This window comes from Mytilus galloprovincialis, chromosome 8 (assembly GCF_965363235.1).
Source record: "Mytilus galloprovincialis chromosome 8, xbMytGall1.hap1.1, whole genome shotgun sequence".
NCBI classification, from domain to species: domain Eukaryota; kingdom Metazoa; phylum Mollusca; class Bivalvia; order Mytilida; family Mytilidae; genus Mytilus; species Mytilus galloprovincialis.
The window spans coordinates 90,869,204-90,895,091 of record NC_134845.1 but is presented as its reverse complement, the minus strand read 5'-3'; the positions used below and the strand labels follow the sequence as shown (position 1 = coordinate 90,895,091).

Here is a 25,888-nt window from a genome sequence, read left to right as displayed (position 1 = left end):
GGTAGCAGATTTAAGGTGATATTAATTCATATTTGGAGCGCTGTGATAATTTATAATAGTATCATTAACTCATCATAGATACCAGGATTGAATTTTTGTATTTACACCAGACGCAAAATTACAAAGAGTTTTAAAAAAGGCAAAATTTGGATTTGACATATTCCTTACGGGGTGTAGGGTACTGCCTTTGATAAATGCAAGACGTTTTTAATCAGGTGACAGAGAAACTAAAATGAATAAAATTTGGTACCTCAATATTGTTAGAAGTACGTGAGGCAATGGTTAACGTAGGTCATTTACGTAGCTAGGTCAGAAGTCTAATTTCTTGAAAATGTGACAACCAAGTGATGCATTTACTGAAATGCATTATAGGACAAAATTGTTAATGAATTAAATATTTGATTGCAGACATAATGGATAATCTACAGAATTTTTAATATTTGACAAGGAGCAACAGTGAACTAAGGTAAACGTGTGTGAAGAGTTATCAAAGGTACCAGGAATGTAGTTTAGTACGCCAGACGCGCGTTTCGTCTACATAAGACTCATCAGTGACGCTCATATCAAAATATTTATAAATCCAAACAAGTACAAAGTTGAGGAGCAATAAGGATCCAAAATTCCAAAAAGTTGTGCCAAATACGGCTAAGGTAATCTATTCCTGGGATAAGAAAATACATAGTTTTTTAGCAAAAATTCAAAGTTTTGTAAACAGGAAATTTATAAAATTGACTACATTATTGATATTCATGTCAACACCGAAGTGTTGACTACTGGGCTGGTGATACCATCAGGAACGAAACGTCCACCAGCAGTAGAATCGACCCAGTTGGGTAAATAGTTAATTCAAAGGTACCAGGATTATAATTAAGTACGCCGGACGCGCGTTTCGTCTACATAAGACTTATCAGTGACGCTCACATATAGGAATAATGGGTAGAAACGCCTGGGTAAATGGGTTATTAACACCCAGAGGCTCTGGGATTTGTAAGGACGTGCATTAGCCAATCAAAAGCCTAGAAACATACTTAGCCGGAGATTAGGATCGTTATTCTTCGATGAATAACTTCAGTGTTCATATTTACTATATGAATTTTAAACGCAAGTAAAAACAAAATCATGACTATCATTATAAAAGGCTTCTGAATATTTATAAACGTGATGTAAAAGGACGAATGTAACGTATACTATTACATGTATTAGCAATGTTCATTTGAAGATTAGCATACCAATATTTGACAGTAAATATAAAACAGATTAAAAGAGTACTAAAAGTCTGCATAACTGTTTGTCCTGCTTTTTATTTATGTTATTATGAAACGAGTTAAACTTTAAAAAAAAAAGTGTTAGTATTGTTGCTTAGGGATGAATAAGTACTTCTGATTTTCCGTTACATAACACAGTTATCAAAACAAACATAAAATTTCCAGTTATCATATAATAAATATAATATTTACAATGTTTTTGATTTTAATAATATGTGTATCATATACTCATTCGTCTATTCATACAAAAAGGCCAATATCAACGAAATAAATCCAGCTAAAGCAAGAAAAATATATTTCCTATTTAAAGCACAGTTTTGTATCAATGGCAGTAATACAATAAAATGTTGTTTCTTTAATGTAAAGGTGAAGGCATTTTCACCTCCATTTGTACAATGAAATGGGTCTGCGTTGTGTTTTAATAGAACTTTCACTACTTCTATTTGACCTTGTTCACAGGCTGTGTGCAGTGGACTGAATCCCTGTACTGTGTAAATATTAAGGTCGGCCCCATTCCTAAGTAAATACTCGGCGATATTATTCCGTCCCTTTGATGATGCAAAGTATAATGCAGTGATACCTGTGTTCGATTGATGATTCACATTTGCTCCATTCTGTATTAGAGCTTGAACAACATTTAAATGACCAAGTTCCGATGCAGTATGTAAAGGACTAAAATCTTGGACAGTGCACAAATTGATATTAGCATTGTGTCGAAGTAAAATGTTTACGACTTCGATATGAGATTTACGAGCAGCAAAGAACAATGCAGTTATTCCACCCTCAGTTTGCTGATTGACATCTGCGCCATTAGTGAGAAGAACAGAAATAACAGCCTCGTGTCCGTTGTCAGCTGCGCCATGAAGAGGACTGCATCCTGTCACAGTGGATTTGTTGATGTCAGCACCAAGCTGAATGAGTCGACTGACGGTTTCGGTTCTACCGTTGGCGGACGCATAATAGAGTGGAGTGGATCCTGAACTTGATTGAAAGTTAATCTCGCTATCATTTTCTAGAAGAATATTTACAATACCCAAATGACCTCTTTCAGAAGCGGTATGAAGAGCAGTATTTCCATTTACACAACGTCTTTTAACATCTGCTCTATTTTGCAACAGATATTCAACAATTTCTGTGTGACCGTTTTGGGAAGCCGTATATAAAGGCGATACACATTGTGCGGTTGAAGTGTTTATATTAGCTTCGTGTTTTAACAAAACTTCAACGATGTTTTTATGGCCATTACTGCAAGCTAAATGAAGTGGTGATGTTCTATTAGTACATGCGGACAGTATATTTGGGTTCGCTCCATTTTCTAGTAAAATTCTTACAATATCAATGTAACCCTTTTCTGATGCAGTGTCAAGAGCGGTAAATGATCTAGACGTTCGTTCATTTACATTAGCACCGAACTGTATAAGCAGCTTAGCTGTTTCAAAATGTCCATTTGCTGAGGAAAAATAAAGCGGTGATACATGATTGTTTTCGATTTTTGAACATTCGTTCGCTGCAGCTCCGTTATTCAACAGCAAATTAACAATGTCAACATGACCAAATTCTGAAGCAGTATGTAGAGCTGTAAATCCCTCTGATGTGGCTTTGTGTACATCGGCACCACTTTGAATAAGAAGTTTTGCTATTTCAAAATTACTTCTACGGGAGGCTGCATATAAGGGACTCACACCATTTTCATCACAAAGATTCACGTCAGCCGAGTATCTAAGCAGTTTTGTTACAATGTCAATATGTCCCTTGCTACAAGCAAACCCAAGCGGTGTTAGTTTTCCTTTACATGTTGACATAACATTTGGTTCGGCACCGTTTTCAAGTAGCATTTGGACAATATCTCCATGATTAAATTCAGATGCAGTGTGAAGCGCTGTAAAGCCATTTGCAGAGAAATTATTTGGATTAGCACCGTTATTTAGTAGTGATTTCACTTCACCAGTGTTGCCATTCCTTGATTCTTGAAAAAGATCTGTATTCATGTTAGAAATGAATTCCTGAATTTAAAATAAATGCATTCATCAAATAGTGTTTGTTTTTTTTATTGTTGCATTGGTTTTTTTTAGATGTAAATTAAATGGGTGTAGACAACGGAGATCTAGGCCTCAAAAAATCATATATTTACATTGTTAATACGGTCAAATCCATGACATTGAATGCACTATGCTACAATTCTACAGATTGTGTGTGAATAATATTTGACACTTTTTGCTATAAATGTAATTAGAAAAAAAATCACAGATGCAATGTCTAATAAAATCCGAAATTGAAGAGCTCTAAAACCTGTCATAATTACAAAACTGTATGCGATTAAATATCTCTTCGAAGATCAACATTTAATTTGCAAATGCTACACTTTTCGTTAAATGTGTTATACACGTGATCAACTTTAAAAAAAAAAGAAGAAAAAAAACGAAAAAAATCTATCTTCATCTAGTTTCTTAATTGTTTTTAGGATTCATATACTGTTTACCGACAAAATGTGTTATGTAATAAAGTAAAATAATGTTCCTGTCTTTGCTAATTTGTAGTAAACAGCGAACAAACGTTTTTTTAGTTGAAAATTACTCACACAATTGCATTGATAATTGTTTTCAGAAAAAGAGAGAAAACAATTCACTACAGCTTTTCGATTTGCATTTTCAATTCAAACCTACTGCAGCTGTGTAAAATTTCATCAAAATCTTGACCAATTTCCAGAAACTTTTCCTCTTGCATGTTAATGTAATTACAAAACAACTCAGAATTTAAAAATAAAATTTTAAACCAGAACTAAAGCAATTGTAAAATTTCCATATCTATGTGAAAACATTCAAGTTGATACGTCATTCCAGGGCTTGCATTTCCTGTTATGGTTTAATGATAATGGATGCTGCACAAAATGAAGATATTGAACCAGGAGTTTTATTCCGTGAAGTTGAATTTGGTCCCTTCTATTCCTGAACATGACCTACTGAATTAGACTACTTACTCGATGTATACTAAGATGAGCAACTTGACGGATGCCACATGTGAAGCAGGCTATATTTACCCGAGATCACCACCGGTTTTTTTGTGAGTTTCGTGTTGCTCTGTCCTTAGTTACCATGTTATGTTTTGTGAACAAATGTTTGTCTTTTTGTGTGTTTTGCTTGTTTTTCCATGGCGTTGTCAGTTTATTCTCGCCTTTTGAGTTTCAGTGTCCCTCTGATATCTTCCGCATCTCTTTTATTTAGATAGACAAACATGATGATTATCATATTGCTGATATTTGAATGCAACACATAGATATACCGTGAAATGAAATACACGCAAATTTATCGCCGAAACCTTGTTCGTGAAAATAAGTACACACGAAAAAAAAAACAAAAGAACACATACAGTCATTCATTGGGATATTCAAAATCAAATGACGATTTAAAACATAACAATCATAAAGGTTAAACAGAAGAATAACTTACTCAAGTTCAAAGGACGATATGTTTTCTCATGAATTACCTATGACAACAACAAAAATTGAAAATTTTTATAATTTGTCAAAGGGTGTCTATTAAGTCCGAAAAGAAATAGAAACGAAAAGAAACGAAACGAAATGAAAAGAAACAAAACGAAACGAAAAGAAACGAAACGAAACGAAAAGAAACGAAATGAAACGAAAAGAAACGAAATCAACATAAAACAGAACGAAACGAAATAGGAACCAACGAAAAGAAAAGAAACGAAACGAAATAGGAATACCATTTAAATAAAATTGAATATTAAGCCGATTATATTTTATAAATATTATTTATTGTCTAGTTTGATACAATGTCTTTTAAAATTGAGGAAAAAAACTGTGAAACTCAGCGTAATCGTTAACCAGCTGTGGTTTAGGAACGACTTAAACACAATATATAATATTTGATTATGAACTCTATAAATTATACTAGACAGACACAGGAGGGGGAGGGGGGTTTATAAAAAATATCCTGGCCCTGATTTAGGTAAAAAAAAAATATCTGTCCAGCACTTGGATTGAAAAAAAAATAATCTTGCCCACATTTTTCCAATAAAAAAAAAAATAATTCCCAAATAAATTTTCTACATAGAACAATGAAAACAATAATCTGTCCCGCGTAGCGTTCGAAAAAAAAATCCCGGTCCACATGAAAAGACCAGATTATTGTCTTCTTGAGAGAGGTAGCTAGGCGATATTAAAAGAACGTTTGAACTTATAAATCACGAAAGAAACTTATCGCCATGGAAATGCAAAACTTTAGACTGGAGACAGCAGACACAGGGGTAGTATATACGATACTCCGAAAGGGCGAGTAGACCTAGCTTCACAAGCTACATCCTTCGTTTTGCTCATGAAACTACACAATAGTACATTGACGTCACATTCAATTAAGAGAATTTCTGAAAGACAATTAGAAGATATCCTTCGTCATCTGTATAACAGGCATTTCAAAACATTCAAATTTAAATGAACTTCCTTTTTGTTATCTTATCAAGAAATAGAAGAATGCAGTGTAATTAAAGTCCTCAAGATAAATTTGGGATTCGATGACATCATAATCCTAAGAACTATGCCGCTTTAAAATAATAAATGATAATGTTAATCAGAAACCTCTAAATCTTGTCGATACTAATACTTTTTTGCATTAAAATCATGCTTTCTCTGTTTGTCTGACTGTAGAATAGTCTGTTGGACGTGTATAAATCTGAAAACTGTTTTTTGTAGTTGTAATTCTCTTTGAACTAGCTTTCAGTAATTTACATAAGTTTTGATCGATACCTTATGAAATTTATTTGTTGGTTGTTTTATTTTATCGTGTCGAATTCGAACTGATTTTTACATTGTTATATTGTTTTATATGTGTCTCCTATATACTAATAATAGCTACACATAGTGCACGTTTTTCTCATTGTTGAAGACCGTACGGTGACATGGCTGCTCACATCCGCGTCGTTTTGGTCCGTGTTATATATAGCTGTCTCAGTCGCAATCATACTAACTACTGTTATATTAATATTGAGCAGTTGAGGTATATTATTCAGTTAGGAACATTTAATTTTAATATTGGTAAAAGCGAGGATAATTTATTTTGAACATAAACAAGCTTCAGCTTTTTGCAAGTAAGAAGATTTGATTCATTTTTTGAAGCAATGAGAATGACGGCGGAATTCAAGGCAATAAAGTTTACTTTTGTCTCGCATAATACTGCTCTCTTTAACATTAAAAATGTGTCTGGAGTTCTGAATATATATAATATATATTAAAATATATCAAGGAACTCAGGAAGATGGCCATTGTTATATTATTGTTCGTTTCTGTGTGTGTTGCATTTTAACGTTGAGTCGTTTGTGTTTTCTCTTATTTTTGAGAAATTGAGATAAGACGTGGCACGGTACTTGTCTATCCCAAATTCATGTATTTGGTTTTCATGTTATATTTGTTATTCTCGTGGTGTTTTGTCTGATGCTTGGTCCGTTTCTGTGTGTGTTACGTTTCGGTGTTATGTCGTTGTTCTCCTCTTATATTTAATGCGTTTCCCTCGGTTTTAGTTTGTTACCCCGATTTTGTTTTTTGTCCATGGATTTATGAGTTTTGAACAGCGGTATACTACTGTTGCCTTTATTCAGTGCCACGTGATCAACACCCTTATGTGGGAATATGGAACTTCAAAGGAACTCCAAAGTGATTTGAAAAGCAAGGTCGTAAATCAAACTGGCATCGATCAGTTTTTTTATTGATTTATGTTTGAAGCAAAGAGGCTGGGTCTGAATTAGTACATTAAGTTTTGAAGTGCCAGTAACAATCAAAGTAAATTAGTATAATTTCAATCAACGAAGTATTTTTAAAATCAATAGCAAATAATTTCAAACCATATATATTTATAAAGACAATAAGGCACATACACTAGTAATACAATATTGTATATGTTTAAGTATTTTATGATCTTTTTTAAGTTTTGTTTTTAGTTAGATAAAAAAAAAGATTCAAGTGATCCGTAATTTGATTTCGTTTCGTTTCTTTTCTTTTCGTTGGTTCCTATTTCGTTTCGTTTCGTTTTATGTTGATTTCGTTTCTTTTCGTTTCTTTTCATTTCGTTTTGTTTCTTTTCGTTTCGTTTCGTTTCTTTCCGTTTCGTTTCGTTTCTATTTCGTTTCGCACTTTATAGGTACCCTTTGTCAAATGCTTATTACAAAAAGTTTGTGGCTATTTTTGAGATTTATAATGATAGGTTTTGTTTTATTCTTGATGTAGATGTACTATCAGCTAGATAGGTCGATAGTTATATATCTTTGTATGCCTTATTTATGGGCATTATATGTTTTGGTCCATGTGTCCGTTCGTCCGTTCGTCCGTTCGTCTGTCTGTCCCTTTTCAGGTTCGAGTTTTTCGTCGAGATAGTTTTTGAGGAAGTTGAAGTCCAATCAACTTGAAATTTAGGACAGATGTTTCCTATGGTATGATCTTTCTTATGGTAATATATTTATAATAGAAAATTTACCCCATTTTCACGGGCAACTGAACATAGAAATTAATAGTACGGTGGGGCATCCGTGTACATAGGACACATTCTTGTTCTCTTTTGTTATGCCTTGTTTTTTGATTTTCCCTTCTCTATTTATTATTTTGGAAACCCATTTTCAATACTTTTCTTGGATATGGAACACTATTATGCTTGTTATTCCTATTTAACACACTTTTAAATATTTTCGAAATGTTCGTCGTGATGATTCTGCAATGTTGTTTTTTATTTGTGCCAAATACATTAAAGAATTTAGCATTCTTTCCCACGACATTGTGATGCTAAAATACCTATGGTTGCAAGAAATTTTAATTGGTTTTGAACGTGGCGTTTTTTTAAAGATATTGAGGTTCGCACCATGATATTAGAGTTTAAATTACAGGTATATCCTTTCCTTTAATCTTATCTAGCTAGTTACAATGCATATAAGGTTTTTTTTATAATACTTTATTTGAAATTGACCGTTTACTGGAGTTATAAACACGGTTATTCTTGCATTTCATTGTTTATTGTAAAAACGCTACTGCAAAGAAAATAACTATAAATTGTGATCGAATAAGAAATTATCAAACAATTATGATTCCTTAATTGAATAATTATCATCAATTGACAGGTAATTACCTTCTAAATAGTAAATGTCAAATATTAGTCATTGTCAATCAGCAATCAATTGTAAATTGATAATAATCACTTATATTATACTTTCAGACAAAGATGAACTGTGTACAATTATTTAAAATGTCAATCAACAAAGACGTAAGGTAACTTATAGTGGTAAATGTCTTTGGTTTTTGCTGCTTGAGTAAGTAATTATACCACATCTTTTAATTTTGATAGGACCTTAGAGAGGAAAGTTCCATTCAAAGAAATGATTTTTTTCAAAATAGCAACAGTATTTCATATATTATCCATAAATCTTTGTCATATATGTTGAATATATCATAAAGCAACATTTTCAAATTCTTACCTTGAAAATATTCTAAAACCTTATTAGTCGATATAAGAATATGTGAAATGAGTGCCAATGAGACAACTCTATACCTTAGTCACAATTTGTAAAAGTAAACCATTATAGGTCAAAGTACGAATTTCAACACGGCAATTTAAAAAACCCATGTAGGTATTTATAGACATTTGTAATGATTTTTACAGATTTTTCGAGAAAAAAAACGATAAGTGCATATGAACCACCAAATCTCATTTTATCTATCTAAGTGCATGGGACCTTTATAGAGAGTTTGTCTAAGACGTGTGGGCTATTGTATTAAAAGCTTATTTCTTCAGTTGATTTTAAATCTCTATGATAGTGAGCCCTTTACAATTTATATCAATAAACTGAAATATAAGTACCAATACCATCTCAGTTTTAAAGACAATTCGTAGAACTGGATTTCAAGAAATGTTTCTTAAAGTCGATTTTTTTGTACCGAGTCACTTGCAGGTTTTTACATTTGTTATACTATTTTCTGGATATTGGTTTTGTCAAAGCTTAGAAAGAAAAAAAGATATGCATTTAATAATGCTCATATACAGTTCCTCCTTCTCTGTGTTTTTATGAAAATTTCAAAACAATTTCGTTTGATCCTGTAGTTTTACTCAATTAAAGATAAATATGTATATTAAGCACAAAATACGTATCATTGTCTAGTAATCTATTAACAATCAACCAACAATTAAGAAACAATAAATGCCAACAAATATTCCTTTTCTCCTCGGGTGTTCACTCATCTTTCTTCATCTTGCATTACACTAGTATATTCTGTTATTTAAAAGTTATTTTTCTCTTATGTTTTATATGTTTCTCTATTGTATCATATTATCATGATTATGTAAACATTGTTCATGTTTTTGTAGCCTTTGAAAAACAAGAAGTATTCAGATCAGAATGTTACATATAGTTAATCTCTAACTTTGTACATTCAGTATGCATTAATGTATTGAAATTCAAAAATTCAAAATTTTGAATAATGTGACAAATTTTGTAACGATATTAATAAATTTAGTATTCCTTCATCAAGTTAGGTTATATAAGCTATTTCTTTCTATATTGCTTAGTTGAAATAAAATGAACCAAACCAGAAATATTCCGTCATTACATTTGGAAAAAATGCTCAAATATTAACGTAAACGTAAATTACATATCATGAAATCGTTGTAAAATATCAGCATTTAGTGCGTTCTTATTAACAAGATGTGACCTAAAATATTTATATGGTTTATAAACTGAAGTTTATTATCAACATATTCACTTTACTATAAATTTGGAATTAATTATGGTGAAAGTGTGATGAAAGACTGTTATGATTAAACCGTCCTACGAATAATAAATTGTAAAGACGAGTTACTAAAAATAGTTATTGATGCATTCTTATTTACTCTCTAGACACATATATAGTAAATCTACACAGAAAACACTTACCTCAAATTAAACCTTAATTTAAATGTTATCCGATAGAGTATCAATATGTTCGAGATAATATAAACAATAATGCGATTAAGTCATTTATAAATATAACATAAGTAATTCAAAATCCAAAAACGATATTTATAGATGGCATTGGCAAGTAATCAACAATAAAAGACTTTTAAATATTTAAGGTAAATCAGGTATTACTAGGTAGATTTCGCACTCTGTCATTGAATGATATTATACCTAGTGCAGTGTTCTAATTTGAAGACATGCAAGAACTATGCTAATTTCAAGACAGGAAAGAGGAGAATGACGTGTGATTTATTTTATTGGGACGAGTTTTTCAAACACTTAATATTTGTTCGTTTAAAAACAAAATAATGGAAATAAATTTTAGAAAACTCATTTGATACACAATTATTCAGCTTTTTATTTTCGTAGTCTGTAACATGTGTAATTGGTCCGTCACCATTGTCACCGTCCTGAATATTATATACTGTCGAATCCAGAAATATTTTACAAGATTCTTTAGACATGGCGATTAACAATTCATTGTGACAAAGTCATAAAAGAGGTACGAAAGATACCAAAGGGACAGTCAAACTCATAAATCTAAAATAAACTGACAACGCCATGGCTAAAAATGAAAAAGACAAACAGACAAACAATAGTACACATGACACAACATATAAAACTAAAGAATAAGCAACACGAACCCCACCAAAAACTAGGGGTGATCTCAGGTGCTCCGGAAGGGTAAGCAGATCCTGATCCACATGTGGCACCCGTCGTGTTGCTTATGTGATAACAAATCCGGTAAATAGTCTGATTCGGTAGGTCTCATTCATGAAATTCGGAATATATCATGGTGAAAATATGATGAAAAAATAATGTTTTAACTGTTCTACGAATGACAAATTATGAAGACAGATTACTTTAGGTGTTATTGGTGCATCTTTCTTATTTACTCTCTAGACACACGTAATAAATCTTTGTTTACATACAAAATACTTACCTGCAATTAAACGTTAATTTGAATGTTATCCGATAGAGTAGCAATATGTTCGAGATTATATAAAAATATGCAATTACGTCATTTATAAATATAACATAGGGAATTCAAAATCCAAAAACGATATTTATAAATGGCCTACGCTGATCAACAACATTGACAGACTTTTACATATTTTAGATAAATCAGGTAGATTTCGCACTTTGTCATTGAATGATAGTAGATCTAGTTTAATTAGCTAAGTTGAAGACATGTATGAACTGTGCTTATTTCAAGACAGGAATACAATTGATATGGAATATGATGAAATATCTATTCTATTGGGACGAAATTTTTAAACACTTTATATTTATTTGTTTAAAACCAAAATAATGGCACCAAATATTAGAAAATTCAATTGATATAAAATCATATAGTTATTTTATTTTCGTATTCTGTAATTGGTCCTTCACCGTCCTGAATATTATATACTGTTAACTCTAGAAAAGTTTCTGCAAGATTCTTTAGACATGACGATTAACAAAACATTATGACAAAGTCATAAAACATGTATTGTTTTTAAAAACAAACAAAAATGAAAATTGGAAATGTATGAAACAAATGCCGCATTAGTAAAATTCAAAAGTGTTGGTTTACGCTCTTTCTAACATATCTAAAGATTTACAAACATTTTGATGTCAAAACCATGTGGTACTCAAATCCTGATTTACTTGAGAAATGCTGTACATATGTACATATTTAACTAGCAACAGAATACAGTGACAAATGCTTTTTTAGTAAAGAAAACTTTTCCAAACTTCCAGGTATCAGCCAAGATATAGTTAATTATATTGAATAATTAAAATCAGATTTAGACACATTAAAAAACCTAAAGTCAATATTTTAACTTTTAATAGAATTGCGAATAAAAAAGGGGAATGTGTCAAAGAGACAACAACCCGACCAAAGAGCAAAGAATATCATGAACAGTCGAATGATAACATTTATCTTGTTTTATCATGTTCTAAAATTGTTGAGTAAAATCAATAAATTGATTAGTAACTCAGGCTATTTACCCTCTCAACTGATACAGTATGACATGTATCTATTTTAGAACAGCAGTGTAATCATAATATACATGTAATTTATATACCAGTAGGTTGACTTAATTAGGGATAAATGTGGATGTTATGCGTGAAATACTATATTATTGTCTGGTCATCAATCCACAATTAACCAACAAAATCAAGAAACAACAAATGACAACTTTTATTCTCGTGTGTTCACTCATCTTTCCTCATCTTTCATTACACTAGTACATTCTGTTATTTAATATTTAAGTTATTTTTCTCTTATGTTTTATAAGTTTGTCTAATGAATAAAAAAATAAATAAAAAAAGTACTCAAATCAAAATGTTATATATATAGTCTTTAATAGTTATCAAAGGTACCAGGATTATAATTTAATACGTCAGACGTGCGTTTTGTCTACATAAGACTCATTAGTGACGCTCAAATGAAAACACTTAAAAAGCCAGAGTGTTTTTATACGAGCCTTAAAACCACCCTGTTATATAGGCGCCAAAATAGTGTTTCTGATGGATTAAAGAAACAGAAATTTGATGTCATTTTCGGAAATTGAAACCGTATTACTACGCATTTCGATATACAAAACATTACTGGTGTAAATAGACTTCACTTGCAGTTATGTTGTACACGATTGAATTTAAACACCTTTATATTTATAAATAAACTGATTTTGAAATAGATTAATTATATATATAGAATAGTGTGTCACAGTTGGCTGATTTCTAAATAGACTGATTTGTATTGACCATTGTACAATAGTATAATATACTATTGCGACACTGAAATAGTATTTTGTATAGAAGAACGAATATTTATTTTACACTCAAGGTTGTGATTGGTGTAATACCTGACATTTGAGACATTTTTTTCTGAAAAAGAAATGAGTGAATTATTGGAGTAAAACCATTTATCTGAAGTTTAACTAGGTGTATTTTTTGTTTATCTGTAGCTGTATATAAATGTACTGATAGTGTTTGATTGCTGTATTGAAAATCATTGGTGTATCTTTTTTTTTATTATTTTGTATAAAAAGAAAATATAGATTCATGACATAGCCTAACCCCTTGCATGTTCACATAAACTCGTAAAGTTACACATAACCTTGCTTCTGCTGATTATACAATAAAAAAAACAGTACGGTAAGTTATTATTAGTTGAACATAGAAGCAGTACAAGTCATTGATATTTCTTTTTCGTAGTGGAGTTATCTACTCATAGTTATTAGTAAGTATATAAAGTGCAATAAGTGCCAGGTTGGAATACGAAGGTAAATAGTTCCGTATTTATTCTTTGGGTGTGCAGTGGTTTTGAATTACAGAGATTTTCATATTGCTGACATTGAATTGTTTTGGTAGAACTGTTATTTTCGTGTTTCTGGTATAAGCTGCATAGTGTCAGTTGATATTGTATCTTATTTCCATTACTGTAACAGTTTACATATGTATTAATTTAAAAAATATTGTATTACATATTTACTGCTGATTTAAGTAGTAAGTCTGATTATCTTATACACATTATTTTGTTCAGTGAGGTTCATTTATTATTATTAATTTCATTTTATTAGTTTGACATTTAATTTATCCTTGTTTAACATTTTATTTTTCAGTCAAGTAGTTACTACTTTATTTTTTTGACATTCGGATACTTGCGTCATATTTTGTAAGGACCAGACACGTAGTTACTATATACCTTCAAGATGCCGCACTATATATAGTGGAAGATATTAGAAACAAATGAAAAATTTTGATGGCCAGCAGCTTATAATTTTTAACTATCGTTTAGTCAACCTCTACATGCTCTATACCAAATTGCATGCTTGTATCACGATTTGCACAACTATCTCCACAATATCTCCCACTAATAGCATATACCGTTAAGAACATTCAACATGTCAGATTACTTGACGGACGAAGAGATTGCTAATATGGTAAAAGATTTCAACGATATGGAGATACGACCATCTGCTAGCTCACCAGAAGAATTAAGGACTTGGTTAGAAGAATACAAGGATTGGATCCTTATATACCTAGGATATCGACATTTACTGGTGATGATACTAACGCAGCTAAATACGATATAGAGGTACGAAGTCTTATGCTTAATCAAGATATTAAAAGGAAGATGTGGTATGATTGCCAATGAGACAATTGTCCACAAGAGACAAAAATGACACAGACATTAACAACTATAGCTCACCGTCCGGCCTTCAACAATGAGCAAAGCCAATATCGCATAGTCAGCTATAAAAGGCCCCGATAAGACAATGTAAAACAATCCAAACGAGAAAAACAAACGGCCTTATTTATATAAAAAAAAAATGAACGAAAAACAAATATGTAACACATAAACAAACGACAACTACTGAATTACAGGCTCCTGACTTGGGACAGGCTCATACATAATTTGTGTGGCGGGGTTAAACATGTTAGCGGGATACCAACCCTCCCCCTAACCTGGGACATTGGTATAACAGTACAACATAAGAACGAACATTAAAAATCAGTTGAAAAATGCTTAACTCATCAGATTGACAAAAATACAAGTGGACGTAGCCGGGTACTTTAACATCCTGACACAAAAAGACACAATGAACATATCTGAGAGTACTCGCAGTTATCTGACAGCTAGTTCAAAGCCACTAACAACTAATAAAAAACCATGCATCTAAGACTAAACTATCAATCCGTACACATCTAACATCCAATGGATTAAGTGTAAAGAAGTCACAAACAGCCAGAGAAAAACATGACCTTGTGCAATGCCAAGTTACAGGTATCGACAGATTGTAGTTCCATGAATATGTATATGTATATAACAAATGTATAACATACGAGTAATATTTAGTTAACTTTTGATTTACTGATACCAAAATCAATATTTATACCAATAAAAACAATATTCAATTCAAGAACCGTTATACTCACGCAACTATCAAGATGGAAATTAGAAAGTCACTAAAGGGAAATGCTGCAGTACTACCAATGATATTAGGAGTAAATGCAACAATAGATGATACTATCGATAGGATGGATAGTATCCTTGGTTCTGTTTTTTCCAGTAGAAGCGCTACTTGGACAGTTTTATACTGCAAAACAACATGAAGACGAAGATGTCGCATGGGGATGTCGCTTAAAAGATATTTTACGAAAAGCAACAGACAGAAGGAAAGTTAATCAAGAGGATATGCTTATATCTAAATTCTTTGAAGCACTTAGACTTAGAATTGACATCAGGAACATTGGAATATACAAAATGGATTATGTCAAAGAGTTTGACTTACTGTTGAAAACATTTCGAATTTTAGAGAAGGAACACAATCTTGGACCAAAAAAAGAAACCACAACAGAAAAGAAATCACCCATTAAACCGAAACAGCAGACAACCATAGAGAATAAACAGATACAACAGCTTACTGCAAGAATTAATCAACTAACAACTGAGATTCAAGATACGAGACAGAACAGTGACGAAAGCAGTGAAGAGCAGATTAGATGGAGACGTAGAGATACTTACCAACAACCAAATGAGACAATACTACATCGTCCATTATACCACAATAAAAGAAAAACTCCAAGATCAGAAACTATTTGCTGGGGATGCTAACAAAAAGGACATTATGCCATTGAATGCGCCATTCGACTAGATCATTCTCGAAAAACCGTACCTACAACGGACTTGTGTTATGGGACATACGACTAACTAAGATTTTGATTCTAAGCCAGATTCAATACTGATCGGATCAGCGAATGACGTTACAGTAATTCTGAATGGAGTACCCACTAAGGCATTATTAGACACTGGTTCAACTGTGTATACCATATTTCAGTAATTCTACGAAAGACATTTACAGGATACGACATTGAAACTTTACAACCATTTTCTCAACATAGAATGCGCAGATGGACAACGGTTACCGTACATGGGTTATGTTGAAGCATATTTACATCTCACTGGATTATCTAGATTTAAAAGTTATATAGGATTATTTCTGGTAGTACCAAACAGTCCGTACTACAAAACTGTTCCGTTACTTTTAACAACAGTGATGACAGACATTTAAACTTCACATGGCGAACGTTTTCTTCAAGACGCAAATTTGCATACGCCGTATCATCTAGCTTTTAGATCAATATCATTAAGAGAAAAAGAACTAAAACGTCACCAAAACAGATTAGCAGTAGTCAGATCCGCAGAATACAAGCATATTACTATGCAACCTTAAAATGAAGTAATTGTTAAAGGACATGGATAGAATGATTACTTATTCATCTACCGTATGCATGTTACATGCCACACACAACTCTATCGTACCAGATGATTTAGATACTGTACCAAGCCTGGTAACTTATGACAACAACAACAGACTAGATGTAATACCTGTGCATATCTCCAACATCACAACTAGAACCGTTACTATTGCACCAAGATCATTACTTTGCGAACTTCACCCCGTAGTAGTTCAAGAAAACAGTAGTTCATCTACATCAGAATTGGATCAGATTAATTTACCGAAAGACACATTGGCTTTTGATGATTTAGATCTAGAAACAGGAGTTTTTAGCGTTGAAGTGGGCCGTGACGGAGAAGTTCAAGGATTATTTACTTCAACAAGGATTTACAGTATTGACGGATAATAACCCTCTCACATATGTATTATCAACAGCAAAACTAGACGCTACAGGTCATTGCTGGTTAGCTGCAAAATATTTGTTCAACTTCGACATTAAATATTGTCCTGGTAAAAATAACGCAGACGCCGATGGAATGTCTCGATTGCCTTGAATAACCAACCAACAAGCAACCATCACGTTAGATTCAGTAAAAGCCGTCTGTTAGTCAACACTTCAATGCAACTATGTGGAGTCTTTAACACATTCATCAGAAGTATTGGATGATATACCGAAAGTTTTAAATGGCCAACAGATTGATATAAGAGAAGCTAAAAAAGAAGACCCGATTATTCGATATTGGTTGACACATGTCAGTAAAGGTATCAAACCACGGAAACATTATATATATCCATCTCCATACAACAACCTATTATTCACCAACTATGAAATAGTGCGGTGACTGAAGGCAGATTTTTTTTAATTTAATCTCCCCACCGAACACACACCTATATAATATAGCATTGGAAAGAGGAAACCTTGTACTATAATAATATGCCTGTCGTCAGGAGTTGATATGGTCACATTTTTTTTTCAAATTGAGGTCAAAGGTCATCTGTACAAATCTGAAAAAAAATTTGAAGGGTTTCAATTTTGACATTTTTTTAGATTTCTAAAGTTTTGTTGCAACAAAATATACAAGTGCTCCAGTTGAACGACTGCATTCTAGAACGCGTACAAACATCTGAAACTGAAGGACAATTTAACAGTCCGATAATTGTCTGTCGTCATTAAATGTCAGGTTAGAAGCTTCCTCACTCTTAAAGGGGGAGACCATTCTGTTTACTTGTGAAACTTTTGTAGCATGAACGATGGTAAACTGGATACAGTTATTCAAATTCACAGCTATCGCATGAAACAACTTGATCTCCACCTCATCCAATCTTTTATTCATTGCAGATACACAAGTCAACTTCCCTATACTGGTAAATTGACTCAAACTTTCAGTCCATGTTTTGGTATATTTTAAACACTGCATAAAATTTAACAACTTTTGTATTTTCTTCGTATTTGACGAAGCAAGTTCCAACGGACCTGGCGAATCTTACATGTCGCGGAATATTTACTGAAACTATCCGTCAATTATTTTGACTATTACATTACGACTTTTCTGACAAAGTATATTTAGTTTTTTTATAACAAAAAAAACGTAGGATATAAACACAAAATACAAAGTATATGCCATATATTAGTGAAATTTAATGAAAACATTTGTTAATAATAGCAAAAAAGGTAAAAATGTCATCTATCACTTGAGAGCAAATTATTGACTAATACGCAAAATTTTATAGAAAGAAAGTGATTAAGTTCCGTGTTGAAATTGAGGTTTTTTGCTCTTTTCTTTTTCCATTGATTTCTTAGGGCTTTTCTCCTATTTAGGTTCCGAAGTTTTTATCAGTAACTAGTGTTATGAAAGGCTATATGCTTAAAATATTATGAGATAATTTTTATGACTACTTTGAAGAAGAAACTAAATAACGGCAACAGTAGTATACCGCTGTTCAAAACTCGTAAATTTATGGACAAAAAACAAAATTGGGGTAACAAACTAAAACTGAGGGAAACGCATTAAATATAAGAGGAGAACAACGACACAACATTAAAATGTAACATACACAGAAACGGACTAAGCATTAGACAAAATCCGATGAGAATAACAAATCTAATATTAAAACCAAATACATGAATTTGGGATAGAAAAGTACCGTGACACGTCTTATAGTAATGTGAATTCACACTCAAGTATAAGAGAAAACTACCGACACAACGGAAACACAACTTTAAAATGTTACACACACAGAAACGAACTATAATATAACAATGGCCATTTTCCTGACTTGGTGCAGGACATTTTTAAAGATGAAAATGGTGGTTTGAACCTGGTTTTGTGGCATGCCAAACCTCGCACTTTAATGGCAATGTTAAATATAACATTGAAATGACAACATCATATTACAGGACTACAATACAAATAATTAGGAGAACGTATTAGACAAAGAAACACATGATTAATAGATAATAAAAGGCATCAGGTTTAAAATTCAATACGCCAAAAACGCGCCTCGTCCACACAAGACTCACCAGTGACGCCCAGATACAAAAGATCGGAAGTGAAAAAAAGCACAAAGTTGTACAGCACTGAAGATCAAAAGTTTGTGTCAGAATTTCCATTTAAAATCGCCTTAATTTTAAACAGTCAAAAGTTAGCAAATGTATAGATTAGAACATGTAGAAGAAAAGAAAATACTGAATAGAATGTTTTGACAGATGAAAATAGCTTCAGACAAAAATATTTCAATTAAATGTAAGCAAACCTACACAAATTTTCATTTTGAAAAAGGGGGGTTGAAATTCTCCAATATACCACTAGTCATTAAAACGACTTTTTTAAAAAAATGTGACCATACGAAATGCTGACGACAGGGCAAAATATAAAGAAGATATAGTTGTCTTTAAGTTAAGACCATTTTTTGCCGTGTGTTATTTGGGGAGATTAAACTCTTAATCTAGACGACTTTTTACACTTCTGTCACCGTACTAAAAAGCTTAGAATAAAGAAAGGACTACTGTACAAAAGGATCATGATTGAAAACGAAGAAAAACATCAGCTAGTATTACCAACTTCACAAATACAAGCCCTACTGATGACATTACATAACAACATGGGTCATCAAGGACGAGACAGAACTACATCACTTATAAAAGAAAGATTCTTTTGGTATGGCATCACGAAAGACATAGAACAATGGATACAAAAATGCTCAATATGCATCTGGAGAAAGACACCAACAAATGGAAGAGCACCACTTAAAGCATAACAACTAGTCAGCCTATGGAAATTGTTTGCATTGATTTCTTGACATTAAAGCTTTCTAAAGGAGGATATCAATATGTTCTTGTGATAACAGATAATTTCACGAGATATGCAAAGACGATCTCTACTAAGAATACGACTACAAGAACCACCGCAGATGCATGATTTTGAAACTTTGTTGTACACTACGGTTTGCCTCATCGAATACATTCCGACCAAGGTGCTAATTTTGAAAGCCGTCTATTTAAGGAGCTCTGTGAAATCACTGGAATTAGAAATTCAGGGACAACACCGTACTATCCACATGGAAATGGTCAATGATTTAACAGAACTCTTATTAACATGCTAGTAACACTCTATAAAGATCAAAAGAGAGATTGGAAATCGTACTTAGCTCATATAACACATGCATACAACTGCACAAATCACGACAGCACAGGATATCCACCGTTTGAATTGATGTTTGGACGAAAACCAAAGTTGCCAGTAGATCTTATGTTTGGACTTACAGATGATTAAGAAGTGAAAAGTGCAACAAAGTATATACATGATATAAAAGTAAAGCTGAAGAAGTCATACCAACTAGCATCAACATCTGCCGAAAAAATATCACATAAGACAGAACAAAGGATATGACGAGAGAGTAAAAGGTGCTATACTCCATAAAGGTGACAGAGTATTAGTCAAGATACTAGCATTCGAGAGAACCCATAAACTTGAGGATAAATGGGAAGAAGATCCTTATGTAGTTTGAGAACAACAGAACATTGAAATAACAGTTTTTGTAGTCAGGAAGGACAATGGAAGTGGAAGAAAAAGAACACTTCAAAGGAATAGCTTGTTACCTATTGGAAGTATAGATGTTTTGGAAGAGAAGGTTAGGCCAGTACCAGAACCAAGAAAACCTGTTCCAAAGCCAAGACTCAGGCGTACACAACCACAAAAAGAAACTCCAACCAAAGTCATATCAGACGTTGAAACTGTCTCGGACAGTGCGGAAGAATCATTTGTGATAATGTGGAGTGAACCAGAAAGTGAAAAGATGACAGATATCATCGTGCCATCAGACGATGACATTGACACTGTACCTGATGAAATTGACGTTCCTGGTAACGTTTATGACGATCAAGTCCGCACCAGTGAACCGGATTTTAATTTAGTAGAGGACGCTCTCGATGCTGATGATGAATTACAGATCCAAGATCGAAATGAAGAAAACGACGAAGCAAGTAGTTCTGTCCAAGATGCTCCAATAAAGGAATCAGGAATCAGAAACAGAAGATGAAGAAGACGAAGAAGATGAAACAATAGATAATGTAGTGAGACGATCCACTAAAACGAAAACATCGAAGGCAACTACTGTGCAAATATGTTGTGGCAAAGAGTGCCCAGCAAACTAATTGGGTGATACGAGCATAATATCTTAAGTCAGTTGCGTCTTCAGGAATTTTCTCCAAATACGGCGATGATGTGTGAAGGCCATGCTGAAGCTAATTACGAAGTCAGATTATTGAGGATATTGAAGTGAATTTGATTTAGACGAGGACGTCTTTTACTTCAGACCTATTCATTTCTCATACTGGTAACAGATTGAAGGTGATAGAAAGTCGTATTTGGAGCACTGTGATGGGATATAATGGTATCATAAACTCATCATAGATACCAAGATTGGAATTTTGTATTTGCGCCAGACGCTTGAATCACAAAAAGTTAAAAAGGCCAAAAAAGTACGACGTTGAAGAGCACTGAAGACCAAATTTTCCTTAAAACGTTTGCCAAATACCTCCTGCGGGAGAAAAGCTTTAATACTTCAACGTTTTGTAAACAGTAAATTTATAATTATGACCAAATCAATGATAATTCATGCCAGCACAGTCATATTATAAGTTAAGATGGCTCGGGCCTTTTCGAAATTTCTGTCAGAAGTTCCTTATTTTTTGTTATTTTAATCTTTACCGTGGATATGGATATGTTAACACCCTGCAGTACCCAAGAACACCTTCGGTACAAAACGCGAAAACAAAGTGTTTTTTTTTACATTATCTAAAAACGTTTCATTAAAATTTGGATTTGACATATTTCTTACGGGTTAACGTTCTTAATCCGGTGACAGGGAAACTAGAATGAGTAAAATGTGGTGTTCAACATTACAGACATAATGAATAATCTACAGAATTTAATATTTCACAAGGAGCAACCAGGGAACTAAGGTAAACATGTGTGAAGTTATAGGAATAATGGGTAGGAACGCCTGGGTATATTGGCTAGCAACAACCAGGGGATTTGTAAAGACGTGCGTTAATTAATCAAAATCCTAGAAATATACTAAGCCGGGGATAAGAATCGTTATTCTTCCGTGAATAACTTCAGCGTTCATATTTACTATATGAAATGTAAACGCAAGTAAAAAACAAATCATTATAAAAGGCTTCTGTATATTCATAAATGTGATGTAAAATGACCAATGTAACGGCTACTATTATATTTATTAACAATATCTGTTTGAAGATTAGCATACCATTATTTGACTTTAACTATAAAACAGATCAAAAGTGTACTAAAAGTCTGCATAACTGTTTTGTAATGCTTTTTATTCATGTTATTATTAAACGTGTTAAATTTATTAAAAAAAGTGTTAGTATTGTCGCCTAGGGATTAATAAGTACTGCTGCTTTCCCTACACGATAAAACAGTTATCAAATCAAACATAAGAATCCAAGTAAACATTAAATTAATATAAGTATTGACAATGTTTTTGATTTTAATAATAATGTGTATAATATACTCATTCGTCTATTCATACAAAAAAGCCAATATCAACGAAATAAATCCAGCTAACGCAAGAAAAATATATTTTCTACTCAAAGCACAGTTTTGTATTAATGGCAGTAATACCAGAAAATGTTGTTTCTTTAATGTAAACGTGAAGGCATTTTCACCTCCATTTGTACAATGAAATGGGTCTGCGTTGTGTTTTAATAGAACTTTCACTACTTCTATTTGACCTTGTTCACAGGCTGTGTGCAGTGGACTGAATCCCTGTACTGTGTAAATATTAAGGTCGGCCCCATTCCTAAGTAAATACTCCGCGATATTATTCCGTCCCTTTGATGATGCAAAGTATAATGCAGTGATACCTGTGTTCGATTGGTGATTCACATTTGCTCCATTCTGTATTAGAGCTTGAACAACATTTAAATGACCAAGTTCTGACGCAGCATGTAAAGGACTAAAATCTTGGACAGTGCACAAATTGACATCAGCATTGTGTCGAAGTAATTTGTTGACGACTTCGATATTCGGTTTACGAACGGCAAAGTACAATGCAGTCAATCCACCTTCCGTCTGCTGATTGACATCTGCACCATTTGCAAGAAGAACAGAAATAACAGTCTCGTGTCCATGGTCAGCTGCGCCATGAAGAGGACTGCATCCTGTCACAGTGGATTTGTTTATGTCAGCACCCAGCTGAATAAGTCGACTGACGGTTTCGTTTCTACCGTTGGCCGATGCATAATAAAGTGGAGTAGATCCGGAACTCGATTGAAAGTTTATTTCGCTACCGTTTTCCAAAAGAGTATTTACAATACTTAAATGACCCCTTTCAGAAGCTGTATGAAGAGCAGTATTTCCATTTACACAGCGTCTTTTAACGTCTGCTCTGTTTTGCAACAGATATTCAACTATTTCTGTGTGACCGTTTTGTGAAGCCGTATATAAAGGCGATACACACTGTGCGGTGGAGGTGTTGATATTAGCTTCGTGTTTTAACAAATCTTCAACGATGCTTTTGTGGCCATTACTGCAAGCTAGATGAAGTGGTGATGTTCTATTTGTACATGCGGACAGTATATTAGGGTTCGCTCCATTTTCTAGTAGAATTCCAACAATAGCAATGTGACCATTTTCCGATGCAGTGTGAAGAGCGGTAAATGATTTAGACGTTCGTTCATTTACATTAGCACCAAACTGTATAAGCAGCTTAACGGTTTCAAAATGTCCATTTGCTGAGGAAAAATAAAGTGGTGAAACATTGCCATTGTTTAAACTTTCATTCGCTGCAGCTCCATTATTCAAAAGCAAATTAACAATATCAATATGACCAAACTCTGAAGCAGTATGTAAAGCTTTAAATCCCTCTAATGTGGCTTTGTTTACATCGGCGCCACTTTGAATAAGAAGTTTTGCTATTTCAAAATTACCTTTACGGGAGGCTGCATACAAAGGACTAATACAGTGTTCATCACAAAGATTGACATCAGCAGAGTATTTAAGAAGTCTTGAAACAATATCAATATTTCCTGTGTTACAGGCAAATCCAAGCGGGGTTATTTTACTTGCATCGGATGACATAACATTGGGTTCGGCACCGTTTTCAAGAAGCATTTGGACAACATCTCCATGATTAAGTTCAGATGCAGTGTGAAGCGCTGTAAATCCATTTGCAGAGAAATGATTGGGATTTGCACCGTTCTGTAATAGAGATTCCACTTCACTAATGTTGCCATGCATTGATTCTTCAAAGAGATCTGTATTCATTTTAGGGATATTTTCTGTAGAAAATAAGTTTATAAAATTATTAGTTATTTATCTATCAATTTTTGAAAAGATAATTGTTTCTTTATATAGACTTGCATGATAGAAGCTTGTTACAATATAAAATGAAAACCAAGATATTCAATGTTTTGGTTTCGTTCATTGAAATAATTTTACATGGTTGCTACTAGAGTCACACAGCCTCCTATAAACCATCTAACTAGTTTTAATTAATGATATTCCAAGATTTGGTATTGTTGAGTCTTTCAATGATTTAGTCTTTAGACACCTTAGAATTATTGGCTTCCTTTTTTAAAGAACTTAGGAAAGAGGTCGCATTGTAACATGGCTATTGGATATCGTACTACATGTATCTTAAATTTATCCTTTATGATTTGTCATTGTTCTGGTGGTGTTTTTTTATACTATTTTGTTTTAATGTGGTGTTTATTGTTTGTTTCAACTTGTATTTCCAAAAAAACTGTCAATGTTTAATGACAATAAAATTGAATTAAAACGTGTAAAGTTCGTCTGAAATTTTCAACTCAATTAGATTCTTATTACGTTGCAGGGAATCTCTCGATTTTCCCATTTCATATTAGTATGAATTTGCTTTTTATCAGTATAGAAAAAGTAGGGTTGTCTGGTAGGGACTCTGATTATCCATGTAAGAACAAAGGAATTGGTGTGTAAGTCTGTGTTAATAAAAGTTACGACAGTAGTCCCTTTTTTTCTTCCTGTTTATCCTTTAAGTGTACTTAAATAATAAAAGATACGACAGTAGTCCCTTTTTTCTTTCTGTTTATCCTTTAAGTGTACTTTAATAACTATGTGGAACCTGAATAATCGCAAGATAATGACAACTGCAGAAATATAGAATATTTGTGAATTTCCTGTCTGTTGTTCTATTGAGTGTTTTTGTTCCGTAATAATGCAAAAATATGTTTAAATCTATTCATAGAATGTAGTCATTACATTGAAATGGGTGACATGTTTGGCAGTACGGTCACCAATAATTTCTTACATCTACGTCTTTGAAATAGCTGTCTCATTGGCAATCAAACCAAATTTCTTTTTTATATCATAGTTATGTGTTGAATGTTCTTTAAGTGAATATTAATTGTCGTATAATATTCACAGTAAACAGGTTGACCTCTGGTTGTCTTTTGTGTATCGTTGTTTTATCGACGTATTATCCACAACTCTTATTCATGATATGAAATTGATATGACACCAAAATGTTCGGTTTGTATACATAACACGAAGCCACATCTATAACATCTGATTATATCTTACCTCAAATAGTGTGTCAAGGGAGAAAGAGTTATCCAGGTAGGATTATCTAAACAGAGTTATTTAAAATCATGACGTATTCAATTCAAAATCAATAAAGATAAAGTTATAAATAGCTTCGTCCTATTTACTATATTTAAACCTAATATTTAAAACCCGGACTTGTTGTAAACAAGAATGTGTCCATAGTACACGGATGCCCCACTCGCACTATAATTTTCCATGTTCAGTGGACCGTGAAATTGGGGTCAAAACTTTAATTTGGAATTAAAATTAGAAAGATCATATCATGGGGAACATGTGTACTAAGTTTCAAGTG

At 32.9% G+C, this 25,888-nt stretch overlaps 1 protein-coding gene across 1 annotated transcript; it reads right to left on the bottom strand.

The window, feature by feature from the left end:
- Positions 1-969: 969 nt before the first annotated feature.
- Positions 970-25,663, bottom strand: LOC143043822 (uncharacterized). The gene is made up of 3 exons (XM_076216000.1): positions 25,573-25,663; positions 22,536-24,293; positions 970-3,273 (listed from the first exon to the last, which is right to left on the bottom strand). Exons 2-3 carry the CDS (start codon positions 24,277-24,279, stop codon positions 1,502-1,504), a joined length of 3,516 nt encoding a protein of 1,171 aa, XP_076072115.1. The 5' UTR covers positions 24,280-24,293; positions 25,573-25,663; the 3' UTR covers positions 970-1,501.
- Between the last annotated feature and the right edge of the window lie 225 nt (positions 25,664-25,888).